Genomic DNA, 16,521 nt, shown 5'->3' on the forward strand with positions numbered 1-16,521 from the left:
TAGTAGGTACATTCTGGCCCTTTGTTAATATTTTGATGGGGTTCCTTCACCTTTACTTCAGGGATTGAGGAAGGGGAGTTTTTGTGCTATGAACCTAAATTTGGGAACCTGGAGTGGGCAGGGATGAAGGAACAGGTCACTAGTGGTCTATGAAGTATGACTTGAATTAACCCCACACTCCTACACAGCCAATTGGGTCTACTGTGGGCCAAGACACTATTGAACTTTAGCTCTGGAGGGGATTAATTTGACATTTATCTACCCTTTTGGCAAGGAGCACAGAGAACTCTAGAACTCTAGTGGGAAGCTTCCTAACAACTGCATATATGGCTTTTATCTTTTTTGGAGACTGCTTTTATCTGGGGGCTATTGAATAGGGTTTTTTTTTAATTCAAGATATTACTTTTTTTAATCCTCAAAGCTCTGAATGCTTCATGGTACCAGATGGGGAATCATTTCTGGGACCCTATTTAGAGGATCTTTGAGAGGCAGCATAGTATAGAAGGTAGAGCATTGAACTTATAGTAAGTTCAGTTGTGCCTGATTCTTCCTGACCCCATTTGGCGTTTTCTTGGCAGTGGTTGACCATTTCCTTCTCCAGCTCATTTTCCACATAAGGAAATTGAAGCAGACAGGGTGAAGTGACTTGCCCAGGATCACACAGCTAGGCAATGACTGAAGCCAGATCTTCCTAGACCCAGCACTCTATTCACTATGGCACCTAGCTATGCCAGAGTCATTTTGATCTGGAGTCAAATTTTACCTATGACATTAATTAAATGATTTTGAGCAAGTCGTTTAACCTTTTAACTTAAGCCTCATTTCCTCATCCGTAAAATGAGAAGACTATTTAATGGCACAAAGATCTCTGTGTTCATTTCTGTCTCCTAGGTTAACATATGTTGGGAAGACAAAAGACTTTATCCTTGAAATTGCATTACATTCTAAGTCAAATGCTTTTTAAAAAATTAACAAAAAGAAGTAGGATCTGATATTCTTTTCGCCTTTCCATTTTGTGTGACTGAAATCAAGGCTCAGCTTTGTGAAGTCATTCACAAAAGCCCCAAAGTTCTCTTCTCCCTGAGGGCAACCATGGCAAAAAATGATAGAGATGGATGGGGAAGTTGACAGATGGGCCAGAAGATGCCAATATCTTCTTGATCACTTTTAGGCATCTTTGTGTTGGTAATTCTTTGGACACTGTCTCTGTCGTCCCTCCCTCATTCATGTCCTTGGCTCTAAGGTACATTGGTGCCTCTGCCCTCCCTGGCCCTTTTGACTCTCTTTTTCATGCCAAATTACAGAGGGGTCAGAAATTTTCCTGTCAGACCAATCAGACTCATCATTGCCCTCGGTATCAGTGTCAACATCTGGACTCTGAACACAGACCAACCCCTACATTTCCTGGATGTACCAATACAATGGATCTTCCTGCTCCCATTCAGCTACTGATTGTAGTCTTTCACATGCACTGACTTCCTCAGCCTTCATATTCCAGTTCTCTTGAGCCATTCTGCTCTCTATTACACTGAATATTTTTCCAACTACCAAAGCTTCAGATCTGGGGACTCCCAGTCTCTCAGTCACTGTTTCAATCTTTCTCTTATCTTTTGGTTTCTGCCTTTCTTATATAGAATTGACCTAGTTCTTGATCAGATATATCTCATTTACTAGTTTAATTATATCTGGTGGCCAGAGAGTCAATGAATGGTTTGGCATCGTAAGTGATATACTGTATATGACCAAGAAGTGATGCCCTAAATTAGAAATCTTGACTCATGAGAGAGAATCTCTGCCTTTGAACAGAATTTTTAACTGCCATTCCAAGAAAAATAACTCATGAGCTTCTGATATTCTTCTGATAATGAATCTGTACACATAGAAATAAATACAATTTGTACTTATGTAACACATATATCTATGTAATATCTATGTAACAGTATATACATATGTCATATATAAATGCTAATGGTAATACTTGATAATATTTGAAGGAGCTGGAATTTTCTTGGGGAAGGGAATTTTTTCTGCCAACAAAAGTTTTCAGTTCTCTCTGGTTGAGTTGAGAGAGCTACCTGAAGCATATTGTAGTTAAATGGTTTTTATGTGAGAAGCAGGATTTTAATTAGTTCTTCCAGCTACAAGCCCAGTGTTTCTTCTACTTTGCCAGGCCACTTTTCTGTTCAAGACACTATTTGGGGAAAAATTAAATCAGAAGAAACAAACTTCTGACAGATCTACAAGGGGGCATTTTCTTTCCTCGTGTGCTATAAAATTCATTTGATTCTATATGAGATTTTCTTTTTTTTATGTTTATTTATTTTCTTTTTTTGGTGGTTAAGTTTACAGTAAAAATGTTTAATTGAATTTTTAATTGTGTGAACTTAATAAAGGAACAAAAAAAATCTAAAATAATGGAAAGAAGGCTGAATTTTGAGTCAGAAGAGTTTGGTTTTAATCACGGGTTTGCAATTAATGGGTGACTTTTGACAAAGCATCTAAACTCTCTGGGCCACAGTGTCTTCATCTTTAAAATGGGATTAGGTTAGATGATCTTTAAAACTTCATCTGTCTGAACCTCACATTTCCCTTTTCTCCTCTGTCTGCCCTTTTGTTGACCAAAGTAGTTAAGGACTAGAAGTAGGTGCAGAAGAGAGGGAGCCAGAGTACCATAGATTTAGAGTTGGAAAGGACTTTTTCCTTTCCATCAAGTTCAGTCCTTTTATTTTACTGATGAGTAAATAAAGGAGAGGTTTGCCCAGGGTCTCACAGCCAACTGAACTCAGGCCTTCCTGATTTTAAGATGAGTGCTCTAATCCCAGCACCAGCTACTTTGTCTCTAAAAAAAAAAAAAACATTTATATGATCTGGGTTGGGAATGAATTTTATGTCTACTGATATGCTGTCCCTCCCAAAGCTGTCATATAAAAAAGGGAGATGTGTTCTGCTTGGCCGTGGACAGCAATACTAGAAGCAGTAAGTGAAAATAGCAAAGCTGTGGGTTTCAGCTCAATCAAAGCAAAAACTTCTTAAGAACAAAACTGTCCAAGAGTGGAATAGGTGGCCATGAACAGATTCAATTAGAGAACGATTGAGTTCCCTTTCACCTCAGTGACTCTGAATGCTACCACATGTATACTCAGACATATCCCCATAATGGCATTAATTTGGTCAGTCAAAACATGAGAGCAGGCAAAACAGCACGAGGTGCTCAAATGCAATAAACTTTCCGGTCCTTTTTATCCTTAAGTCTACATTCCTAGTCTCATGAATGGAGTGACCAATGAGGGTCTGGTCTTAGAGCACGGATGGACTTGCCATTCCTGGTGAGCCACATAGAGAATGTGCAATCCTGCCTGCCATACATAAGGTTGGGAGTATTTTGAGGGATAGTACTGTGGCGGTGAAGAAGCTTCTCACTGGCTGGAGACCCAGAACCTAGGGACATACAAAAGCTTACAAAGGGTGACCACTTGCTCTCTTCCCTGGTGACTTTTAAGTGAGGATACTTGTACTGAGGCACCAAGTGGAAAGGAAGGGTAATGGTGGCCAACGGATCTCTGACGGCATTCTGTCCACCCCTTTTGTGCTTATTCTTGTCTGGTCTGAGGTAAATGAGAATCTGGAAATGAAATACCAAGTTGAGACCTTGTTACTAGAGCCATGAGAAGGATCTTCAGTGACCTAGAAGAGAGCACTGGAGGTAGTAGCAGCAATAACTGATTCTAATCAGGATTCAACCCTGAGGAACAGCCTACTTGACCCAGTCCAGTAGTGGAATGACCATCAGCAGAGAGGCTGCATCCTGCAAGAGGCCGGCCCCATTGAATAAGGGAGCAGGTCATACATTGCAATGCAATGCCCTCCAACAAACTTTGTGGGGATTCCACAAGAGGCAAAAAGAGTTTGTAAGGAACCCTCCCACTCTATGTGTTTTCTTCCTCTTTGTACTCTAGGTTTCAGCCTGCTCTCCACAGAGACCTTGATATACCCAATAGAAAAGTGATCAATGGGCTGGGGGATTTTTAAAAACAATTTTGTCCATGCTATCCCTTCTCAGTAAGTGTCCCTTTGTAAAAACTAACTTGTTATGGGCCAGAACTCTGAACTTGAAACAAAGGATTCTTACAAGTCCTTGTCAGTCAGTAGAATTCATAGAGACAATAGTTATTCAGTTTAGCATGGTTCAGTATGATTGATTTAATCCTACAAGGAGATGTTATGGGCCAGAACTTGAAACGAGGTACTAAGTGGAATTGAGGAGACAATGATTAAATCTAGTTTAGCATTGATTTAATCCTACAACAAATAATGGTTTCCCAGTGATATAATGATTGGTGTGTACTCAATGTATAGCATATAAGCTAGAAGCTCTCGGGGCCAGAAAGACACATGCACTAGAAGCTCTCAGAGCTGAGACAGATTCATTCCATCATCCACCTTTGTGGTACCTTCAGGCTGAAGCATAAACCTTTGGATTCAGAGAGATTCAGAAGCGAGAGAAGGCAGGCAGCAGCTCAAGCTCTTGGAACCAAGGAGACAGAGATGGGCCTCTAAGAAAAACTAGCTGAGCCCCAAGTAAAGGAGACAAGACTTTGAAGGAGACAATAAAGGATTGGACTTTAACCCCTGGCTATTTGTGTGGCGATTACTGAACTGAAACGAAGGCTGCCTCCAGAGACCTCAAGAAAACTTTAACAGAGAACATTATTATTTTAGAGAGAATATTACAGCTAACTGATATCTACTGGTTAATAAATATTGGAAAGAGGGGCAGGTAGGTGGTGCAGTGAATAAAGCACCAGCCCTGAAGTCAGGAGGACCTGAGTTTAAATCTGGCCTCAGACACTTAACACTTCCTGGCAGTATGACCCTGGGCAAGTCATCTAACCCCAATTTCCTCAGCAAAAATAAATAAATAAAAACAAACAAATAAATAAATATTGGAAAGAGAACACTATATGGGAGCTCAGATGGGTATTTGTGATCACTGCCCCTTAGAATACTAAAGGGAGAAAAAGTCAGTTCCCCTCTGGGGACCCAACCATCAGAGCAAGTCAGATGTGAGGTTGAATGCCTGCAGAGGGGGTACTACCCTGGAAAGTTGGAGTCAGTCACAAAAAAGATAGACATGAATAGTACCCAAGAGATGGTCTTGCCAGTTTTATATAGTCTTAAAAGTTCTACAAAGTGCTCTTAATATGTCATCTTGTTTGATTTTCACAGCAACCCTGGGAGTTAGAGACACTAAGGTTCTGTGTACTGATGTTTTCCACTTTTTACAGATGAAGAAATTGAAGCTTGAATGAATAAGAGTATCTTGTGGGAGACCAGAAAACTTGGACCTTCCACTTCTGGCAAGCTAATCTATGAAATCCCTTGCAAATTGCTTCCTAATTCTCAATTTCATGCTAATTTGTTCACTTGAAATATTACTCTATTCTTTTCACCTGTATCAATTCATGTCAATCAATCCATCACTAAGCATTGTGTCTACTATATGCCATCCAGTATCTTTTTCAAGATAAGCACCTCTTCCACTTTTCATCCCTTGGATTCAAAAATTATCTCCATTCTGATAATTCTCAGATCTACTTAATGGCAACCCAAACCTCTCTTTTAAATCTCTAGACTCACATTTCTAACTTCACATCTCAGAGTAGATTTCTCAAAAAACACCTTAAACTCAAAAGTGTGCAAAACTGAACTCATTGTCATTCTCTCTAAGCCCCTCTCTTCTTTCTATCTTTCCTATTTATGTGGAAGACACCATGCTCCCAAACACTAAAATTCATAAGTTAAGTATTATCTTTATTCTTTTAATACCAACACATGGAAGGATGATCAGTCTATTTCCAATCATAAGCAAGGTGAGGGTTGGTACTATAGTGGTGCCCCATAGCTAAACCATTACCTTTGTTGTTGTTGTTTTTTCCCCTCAGTAACATTTATTTTTCCAAATACACGTAAAGATAGTTTCCAACATTCATTTTTGTAAGATTTTGTGTTCTCCCTCTTTTCCTTTCCTCCCGCCTTCTTGAGATAGCAAGCAATCTGACATAGGTTACACATGTATAATTTTTTTAAACATATTTCCTAAACCATTACCTTGGTAACATCTCTACTATGTTCTTCCTCTCTTCTCACAGTACCACCTACCTTTGTGTAGTTCATCATTACCATATGCCTAGAATATTGTCTGCTGGATGATCTCCCTGCTTCAGGTCTTTCTCAACTCCAATCCCTACTTTAACTCTGATGATCTCCTTAAAGTACAACTCTGACATCACCCTCCATTTTATTATTTCCATCGGCTCCATTGCCTCCAGTATCAAATATTAAGTCTTCTTTTTGGCGATTAAAGCCTTTAAACTGGTCCTTTCCTCCCTTCTGAGTCTTCTTACAACTTTCTCCCTTTTCCCTGCCCACATTTCTGCAATCCAATGGCCCCAGATCATATATTATTTATATATAGTTATATACATGTTGTCTCCTTTATCAGACCATGAGCTCCTTTAGGGCAAGGACATTTTGCCTTCCTTTCTATCCCTAGTGCTTAGCATAGTGTTTTGCATACTTTTGGCACTTAATGTTTGTTTGTTGATGAGTCCAGGAATAATATTTTCTCCTCATTATCTTTTCATGTGTATGTGTAGTCCATCTGTACTTTTGTGTGTAGGATTTTTTGGCAGAGTGGGAAATAGTGGTGGTGATCTTCCTCATATTGTTTTAAAAATGTAACTTCATACATATGTAATTTTTGTCCAAATAGACTGTAAGAACAAAGATGAGGATCATAAATTAGAGAGGATTAGTGATTATGTATCACATTTTATGGCAGTGGTTAAAAAAAAAGTGTCCGCAGTCATGCAGCTAGTTAATTGCAGAAACAGGATTTAGACACTTATTCTCCAACCTGGCCTCTCCATTGCTCCATTTCTACCTTTTCTGAGATCTTGTATTTCAGATACTCTCCAGGGCACCCATTCTAACATTTTATATAAAGCAAAGGAATCGTGTATTTCACAAAGACTTAATTCAAAATGAATTGTTGTATAGCATTAAGCATTCCACTGGAAAGTACATAGGGGTCTTTTGCAAAGTACCTATAAAGGAAGAAAAAAGAGAAATATGACAAGACAGGTTTGTATTGTTTTTGTTTGTTTAATACTTGCATTGCTTCTATAGCGCAATTATAGCAATATTTAAAATTCACTTCTCATTACAAATATTTGTCAAGTTTTATTTCAGAAACATTTTTCCTACTTCCTTATACATGCACCCAGACACACTATAAAAACTCATTCAAAACTCAGTAAGGGCAAACATCATTCATGTAAACATCTTTCATTAGTTTCCCATAGTTTTAAAAATCACAACTCTACAGATGTTGGATAAGGCTTATCAATTTTGTTCAAATGCTGTAAGAGACCAATCGAGAATGTTTGCATGGTACAGTGGGGTGGGGTTTCTGTTTTGCTGCGGTGTCTTCTGCAAACTCACCCCAATCTTTCAACCCTTAAACATACCTCACAATCCACTAAGTGACAGTTTAGGATTAAATGAAAAAGTAGAGGAAAAATCGTTAAATAATTTGTCCAAGTTTAGGGCCATAACTAGAAATTTTTGTGCCAGTGGCAAGCTGCATAAAACATACCCTCAAATCAGTTTTTTTTTTCAGTTATACTCAGTTGAGGGACAGAGATCTCAAGACAGCGCCCCATAATGGGAAGACAGCTCTCTCCCCTCCCTAAGACACTGAAACCCTGAAGGCAAAAGAGGCCATGATGGAGGGGATTCATTGGGATATATTGGTTAGTTGGAGGAAAAGATGCTGTCTATTATTACCATCCTCTTCTAACCCAGATAAATCTTGTTAATTAAGTGCCACACTCAAATTTTGTTGCCCTGGATCAAAGCCTCAGCCCCTCTACTCTAGTTATGGCTCTGTGCTTAGGAATTTTCTCATATTAGATCAAAATTATAGTAGCAAAAAATTGAACCACTTAAATCCACATTGGGATGTGTGCACATACACTGAAAATTAATCATAACAAAATTCTTCATTTTATTTTATCTAAGAGGCACCATTAAGAAAACTCAAGTTTTGATAATCCATGGTAACAAAATCTTACTGTCTCAGTTTTGAGGGATAGCTGAGAGGTATGTCCTAGATATGCGATTGGTCTTAATATTAAAATGACTTCAAACAGCTGTGAGTGCATAATGTTCCATACAGAAGGGGCGAGATTCTCCTCCTGTCTGAAAAGGTGTCTCTCCTCTGGTAGTAAGGTAGGAGTTCAGGAAAATGCATTCTCTCCAGATCTGAGATTAGGTAATTCGCCACTCTGTAAAATGCTGGTTGATGCTCCCTACTCTTTCTTCTGTCCCTCCTTCTGGAGGACGAAGATCTGTGTGCAGGAGCTATCGACAGAACTTTGGGGATCTCCCCACCCTGAGAATGAGGCTTAACCTGATCTTCACTAAGAGCAACCTAGCAGGGTCTGTGCCTGTCAGCAGGGCTGAAGGTTAATAGCAGCTGGAAAATGCATCTCCAGGCTTCCCACACCCACTTGTGGATTCCAGTGATGCTGCTTTAAGAAGATGCTGCCACACTGGGTAATCACACCATTTACACTAATGGCTCTGATTGAGTTTTAGGACCCTTTAGTGACCGAAGAGTGACTGTAACTCCGTCAGACCCTGATTTACTACCCAGAGGGGACTCAGGCACTGGGGAAAATGGAGCCTATTAACTTCTTCAATAGCACATGTAACAACTGAGGAGAAGCCACTCGCTGCTATTTAGAATATTTTTTAGGCTCCGGATGTTTATAAAATTGTTCTGTATTCTTTGCTAATGCACTCAGAAGATCCTCACAAAACTTTTGTCTTTTTTTTTTTTTAAATAGCACTGGAATAAATCAATTTCATTTAAATATATTCATTCTACCATGAAAATATCTCATACAAACATCTATTTACATACAAATGCATTAAAATTTGTGGAAAGTGTTTCCCCACACCCGTTGATGTATGGCTTTAATATTTTAATTGCTTTTAGTGTGTATCCTTACACTAGGCAAAATAAAATGTGCATTAAAATTTAAATTTTTTTCTAAAAACAAAACAAAAAATAAAACAGGAGATTCAAAATGATAACGGGGAGAAGCAAGAAAATCTTACTGGGAAGCTTCAAATGGAAATCTTTTAAAAAGTGCACACCTTTGATCTGTGGAAGGTAAATATACAATTAATAGATCCTGCCACACCAGCTTTCTGTTGGTTGATTAGCTGGTTTATTTATTTTTGAATCATTTACTGTAGAAAAAGAAATGCAAAAAAAAAAAAAAAAAAAAAAAAAAGGGATTGAAATCATCCCTACTTTTTGGATTGAATCTTGGGTGAATGTCTGGTTTTCTAAAAACAGATGTCTACCCTTTCTACCTGAATATTTTCAATATATTTCTCCCAGGGGAGTTTTAAATCTTTTGTTGGTGTGGATCATCAGGATAGGATACACCCAGTGTGCTAATTTCCTCCACCCATGCAAAAAGATCAACAACTTCAAGAGTTGCCTGAGGTTCAGAGAGGTAAAAGACTTGGTAAGGTCATACAGCATAGCCTTGTGGGTTGAGATATGATCTTGGAGTCAGGAATACTAAACAGCATTTGAACCTAGGTTTTCCTGACTGCATAGCTGTATCTCTATCCACTAGGCTATACAATCTTTCATTTTAAAATATTATACATATATAGATGTGAAGATACAGATTTTCTTTATATGAAATTTTACTGTTACCATATGCAACAACCTGAACAATTATAATGAAATTAGCCTTGGAGGTATTTTCAGGTTGTTAATATTACAAAGATAAGAGTTTTTCCACATTTCAGGCATTTCAGAACATATGTCTGGTCCTGAATTGATTCCTAGAGGGACTTTTAAAAATGGATTTTCTTCTTAAGTTTCTTAGGTAGACCAGGGTAAAGCAAGTCAGGGAGCAAGCAAACAAACATACAAACCCCTCCCCCCCAACAACACAAAACAAAACAAAAAACTCAGGTATTAATCTGTTCCTTTCATATGGGATCTTTCTATGAATATAGCTCTTCCATCTCAAAGTAGCCAACTCAGATGCCATTCAGGGATATGTTTCTATGGATTAACTGACTGAATGCTAACTGAAGATCCGGCTTCACCAAGGTTTGAGAAGATGCTGAGAAAAGAGAGAAGCATGCAAAAGAATCCGATTGAGACCCATGTGATAAAGCTCCTTGGAGCTAGTCCAGAACTGATACACTCAAGATCTTAACTTGTTTTTGTCAATGAGACAAAGGTGTCCCTTTGGATCCTCCATCTTTAAATCTTTGAAATCCTTGCATTGATGACGCTGGGGAAGGAACCTGATCTAGCCTCCTTCCTCATCCACTCTCTTCCATATCACTCTTCACACATTCCAAGGTTCTTCCCTTTATTATACCTCTGGTACAAATAAACGCCGAGTTCTTCCCTTGTTCTCCTCCACAACCCCCACCACATCCAGTTTCAGTGAGGGTATACATGGAGATGAGCTGATTAAAGGAAGAATCTAGACCTGGAACATTCATTCTTTCCTGGGAATCTCCACACTCTCAACTTCTTCATCTACATACAGAAAGCATAAAATCCAATCCAGATTTTGGGCAAAAATCTATGTTTGCAGATGCCTAGTCTCCAAGTCTAATAATGACTTTAAGAGTCCAAGTTTCTTGGGCTAAAGAGCCCCAAAAGAATATAAAAATTAGATTAAAAGGCAGGGAACCAGGGAGAAGCCTTGTTTGTAGAATTTCTTGCCTCCAAAGAAGGCTTAACAAAAATCTCAAAAACCATTGCTTAAAATGTAAGACCCTCTATGCTCATTACTCAGCTGTTGTGAAAAATTGTTCTTCTACAGTGAGTTCCAGCTTCTAAACTGAATCCCATAAGAAAGATGGGGTGCTGGGGTAAAAGGAACAGATCAGAAAAATAAAGCAAGAGGCTCCCATTTATTGCAACACTGAAGGCAATAATAGGGTGAAGAGTTAGTATAGACAGACTAATCTTTAAGTTGCCATTCCACTTTTGCCAGCAATCAGCACCAAATGCCTTTAGCAGCAAAATGAACAAAGCCATTGAGAAGTCTCAAAGACATAGTCTGGCCAACACAAAGGTCAGGAACCCATTATATTCTATATGGCACCATCAAAACTTTGCTCCCCAAGAGCTATCAGAAACTAGACTCATGATCTTCCAGCGTATTCCAGGAAGAGGCTTGCTCAGGCAGTAAATAGTGATTTAGATGGATATATTTCACATAAACCTAGGGGAGGGCTGGGGGGATCTTCCTTTTTCTCTCTCTCCTCACCCATAAAGAGTCACCAAAAAATCCTTTCACATGCAGCTTATCCAAAGCAATAAAAAGCATTGATTGACTCACCTGCCCTTAAACTGGACAAACAAGGAATATAACCAGTAAGGGCAGTTTAATGGAAGAGACAATAAGAGATAGAGAAAAAGAGAAGAAAACACACAGAGGAAACAGAGGGAAACTGATGGACATGTATTACATGCACACACACAGCGATGGGACTAGGGGTAGGCAAGTTAGGTGGTCACTTGGGATGTGGACATATAAGAGTTACAATTAGGGATTTGGGGGAGATCATATTTTACAGATGTATAGACTTTTAATGCCATAAAGTTCTACTCTCCACAGCATGTAGGTTTTTATTTTTAGGGAAAATCAAGTTGTAGTGTTTCAGTGAAGGAAGTTTTTCTGTCCCTTTGCTAGACAGGAAAACCCAGGGGGAACATAGAATTTCCAAATACCACCAAGAGCACCTGGATGCTCTGTCCCAGCTTTGTACATGTATACATGTGTGATATAATACAAAAAAGAGAGAGGATAAAGAAGGAGAGAAGAGAGAAAGGAAGAGATAGTGGGCAAGAGAGGCTGTGCGTATAGTACAGAGTACATGAGGAACAGAGGCAGAAACCTTGAGCTCTGTGACTTTCAATAAGTCACTTTGCCTCTTGGTTCTCATCTATAATGAGGTCCTTCCAGACCTACAACTCTATCTCTCTTAAATTCTCCTGGAAGATGGAGACAAAGGTAGGGATAAAGGGATAGAGAGAAGGAGATAGGGCCAGGGAGATAATTAGTTTTTCGGTGAGCATCAGATCACAACAATTGAACAATTAACTTTGGAGTGATGTCACCTATCAGATGTAGAGATGGAAGGGACCTTACAGAGATCAACTAATTCAAATCCCTTAATTTAATAGATGAGGAAACTGAGGCTCAGAAAAATAAAATACCTTCCTGAGAGCAATGCAAATAGTAAATAGCAAGACCAGGATTTGAACCCACGTCCCCTGACTCAAGATCCTGTGCCCTTTCTACTAGACTACACATTTTTTTTTTTTTTTTACAGCTCATCACTTACTCTAATCCTTTATGCTTTAGAGGCTCCATTATGAATGGCTTAACCAGAGCAATCCACTGGAAGAGAAATTATCACTTGCAGTAGCAACGATCAAGGCAATGTCATCCTGAGGAATACAATCAATCAAATCAATGATTAGAGCTACCCTCCCTGGCTACAGCTTCCTTTGCCCTGACCTAGATTGTTTATAATTCTGTGATTCAAATGACTGGGATAACTAACTCCATTTTTCTTTTGCTAACTGCCCAGAAAAAAAAAAGATCACTCACCTTCAAAAACATTCACTTGTATAAAAACCTAAGCACCATGAGGACAACCAGTGTGTAAGTCCAAGAAACACTGTTCCCTCTATCACAGTTTATGGAATGGGGGCTTTCCCCAGAGTGGTGGTCATTCTCACCCTCCTCCTGGATGTTTGTTGATCAGAAAGATAAGCAGCTTACTCAATTCTTGATCTTCCTGGCTGATCTATGGCAGTGCAGAGGAGGATTCATTTACCATCGCCAACTCTCCCCAATGCGTAAGCATCAAATCCACTCTCTCCATCAGTACCGGATGGTGGAATGCCCACCATCTATTAGCAAAATAGAACCGCCTGGATCGCACTGAGCTCTGGAACCACAGGGTCTTGTGTTCACAACCCTGGCTCAGAGGGAGCACCCTGGGGAGTCTGGCGGCACAGATGGCGGGGAGGGGAGAGGCTGCCTCTGCACCAGCCTTGATGGCAGAACCTGAACCAGACAAACTCTGGGACCGGAAGAGAACTGAGCCAAAGATCCCAAGATATGTAGTAGTGTCTGCAGTAACGAGTGACCTAAGATGTGGATTTGAAACAGCAAATGCTGATTTCATCTTTTTATTCACCACATACCCCTGCCATCTTCCAATCAACAAATATCTCCCTCTCTGATACAACTCAAGAAATTTTTATCTATCTAAATGAGAGGCGTACTGGGTGTCGGTTTCCACCAGTGACACTTTGCAAATAGAAGCACCGCTGCCCTAGAGACCTATGTCAAAAGAAATGCTGGCAAGGCCCAAGCAGTCTGAAGCAGATATTGCTATGCTTTAGCTGTGTTTAAGCAGCTGAAAAACAAACCAAAATCCCCCAAACCTATAAATCCATTCAAAGCAATCCAAGTCAAAGTATAGACCTAAATAGCTACCTTACACAGAGGTGTTTTTTTTTGTTTGTTTGTTTCTGCAATTTTTTTTGAGTATATATGGCTTGCAGAGTGGCTGAAATGCTACTTGCTTTGACTATAATGTATTATTTTTGATTCACAACTTGTACGATGCATTGAAACAGTAAGTAATTTGCAAAACACAATGGTGAAGAGCTTTTGCCTTAAGATTCCAATCTGAAGCTAGAGATCAATGTTTGTGCCATAATTATTTTCATTAAAGAGCAGTCCCTAACCCTTTTTGCATTTAACATGGGAACTTAGGGTTGCTTTTTGAATATGGCATTCAATATACTATGCCCCACACAAGAATGCTATTTAAATGTCCCATGTTATGTAAATCTAAGTTATACCGCAGCCCGTGAAGGGGGAAAGATTTACAGCACTATCATGGCTCCAGATTGCTGCTTCTCTAGGAGTTAATTCCTCCTTCCCCTTTCTTCTGATTATATATATTGCAAATCTTCCATAGTTTGATGCAAAGAAGTCCTATCCATTCCTCTTTCTGTCTTAAAGCAAAGAGCTCTTCAATTTCATGCAAGGATATTAATTCTATAAGATACACTGGCTCCTAGAACCAGTTATTTATATCAGGATGTAACAAGGAAACAATGAGATAGATAGATAGATATATAGAGAGAGCGCCATAGAGATCTATACACAGCCACTCACACAAAATCCATTAGAAAGGTTTTTCCCTTGCAGGAGATTTCTAAGAAAGGGGGAAATGACTCAAAAAAAAAAAAAAAAAACCCAACCAAACAAGGCTTCTTCTGTACACTAGGAAAAACAAAGTCATTCTATTGCAAAGATACAGATCAAAGGTTAAAAGGCAAATTATGCTATGTTTAGAGATTATCCAAGTGTAATAATCTTCTAATCTCTACTGTGGCATGTATGCAAAAGTGTAATCACACCATTGACATTGGCCATAGAAATAGCATCATGGAAAACCCCTAACAACAACAAAAAAAAGATTAAAATACCCCATTTCCCTTTTTTCAGTCAAATCATTTGGCATCTCTGAATATGGTGCAGACTTAGATTCTAAATATCCAAAGGACATCACGCTGTCTTAGGCAAAATATTAAATAATACCTCCCAATCAGGTGTTGTAACGCTAGCTAATTTAAACCTAGCATGAGTAATAAAGTCAAAACTAGTTAGTATGCAAGAAACTCATTGCTAACACACAGTGAGAGGATATGATGATGTAACAGCATGAGCAGTCCCTGGTTATCCAATTTTCAGTATAAACGTAGTGCATAGATCCAAATTTCTACTCCAGGTCGATGAACCAAAGAGCCGAGTTTGTGTTTCACTTCTCCTGGGCAGCCTGGAAGACCTTCAGTTCCATCTGGTACCACTCTGGGGCTTCGGGCATGCTCTTTCCAGGAGGATTGTGATCATAACCGTAGGCGACAGTGAGCTCCTCATCTCTCTCCACTGCTTGTTTGGTGCGGATGCATTTGATGGGCCCAAAACGTGGATGTGCAAACCTAAACACCAAGGTAGGTCACTGTTACTCATGGTAGTTGTCATCATCAGTGATAAATATTGCCCAAAGATTTAATAGCAATGGTTTCAGCCAAGAGTTGAAGGCCCTTTCAAATTTGTGACTGCTTTTTAAAGCTTCATCTTTATATATATTATATATTTATACAAATTTATATAAATATAAATATATATATTATATTTATGTAACTCTATATTATATGTATATAACTATGCATATATATATATACACACATATATATGTACATATACACATACACACAAACAGACAAATCAATGAATACACACCCAATGAAATGATCTTAAAACTCTGAATGACATCAGTGAAATGTGACACAGAAAAAAGAATAGTGGAATTGAATTCAAATCCTGGCCCTGTCGCTTATTAATTTTGTGACTTCAGGCCAGTCACTTAATTTCTCTTTTTTTCCCTAGATTTCCTCTTTTTCAAAATGACAAGTTTGAACTAAATGACATTTCTCGTAACTTCTAGCTCTAAACTATAAGGACATGTTATATTTCATTGGTTGTTGTTGCTGTTGTTCAGTCATTTCAGTCATGTGCAACTCTTCTTGACCCTATTTTGTGATTTTCTTGACAGAGATATTAGTTTGCCATTTCCTTCTCCAGCTCATTTTACTGATGAAGAAACTGAGGTAAACAGGATAAGTGACTTGTCCAGAGTCAAACAGTTAGTAAGGGTCTCTGAGAATGGATTTGAAGTCAATTTTTCTGAGTCCAGTCATGGCGCTCTAGCCACTGCACCACCTGGCTGCCCATCACAGCTAAACTAGGATAATATGACATCTCTAAGTAGCATAACTACATAAAATTTGAGTCCTGGAACTGCCACTGAACTCTATAGAATCTGACAAACTTTTATTAAGTACTGACTTTAGGAAAGGCACTATTCTAGGACTGAGGTTACAAATTTTTAAAAAAATGGATTTTTTTTTTATCTCAAGTAGATTACATTCTGTAAGGGGAAAATAATATGTACACAGATCAATATGTACAAAACATATACAAAGAGAAATTTGGGAGAGGGGGAGGAATTCTCAGTTTCCCTGCTTTTATAGGGAATGTTAACATCCTGATGAATATGTTCTCAAAAACTCAAGATGCACTGACTCCGTCTACCATGGAGTATCTAATCTTTGTTGGCATAAAAGCTCTTGGGTAGCCTGTTTCTCATGTATTCCTGGTCAGTCCTCGTAAAGGCTGCAGCATTTTCCTACTACTATGCTCATCAATCAGAACAATAACAATATTTCTATTATAAGACTTCTTTCCCTTTGCAGGAGAGCTGGGAATCAGGAAGGCTCATCTTCAGGTGTTCAAATCTGATCTCAGA

The 16,521-nt window shown here is 38.8% G+C and overlaps 2 protein-coding genes across 3 annotated transcripts in view; both read right to left on the reverse strand.

Moving 5' to 3' along the window:
* Nucleotides 1–14,932, reverse strand: part of LOC100929768 (malate synthase) — a 99,709-nt gene extending 84,777 nt beyond the window's left edge. Inside the window, exon 1 of the mRNA XM_031942717.1 lies at nt 14,847–14,932. The gene's annotated coding sequence lies outside the window, so the exon portion shown is untranslated. The remainder of the gene's footprint in view (nt 1–14,846) is intronic.
* SETD7 (SET domain containing 7, histone lysine methyltransferase) overlaps nt 7,149–16,521 on the reverse strand; it is a 67,830-nt gene continuing 58,457 nt past the window's right edge. For both annotated transcript variants that reach the window (XM_031942721.1, XM_031942722.1), the window contains exon 8: nt 7,149–15,151. In XM_031942721.1, the coding sequence (XP_031798581.1) occupies nt 14,971–15,151 (181 nt within the window). In that variant the 3' untranslated portion in view covers nt 7,149–14,970. The remainder of the gene's footprint in view (nt 15,152–16,521) is intronic.

Source organism: Sarcophilus harrisii, chromosome 6, assembly GCF_902635505.1.
Source record: "Sarcophilus harrisii chromosome 6, mSarHar1.11, whole genome shotgun sequence".
NCBI lineage: Eukaryota > Metazoa > Chordata > Mammalia > Dasyuromorphia > Dasyuridae > Sarcophilus > Sarcophilus harrisii.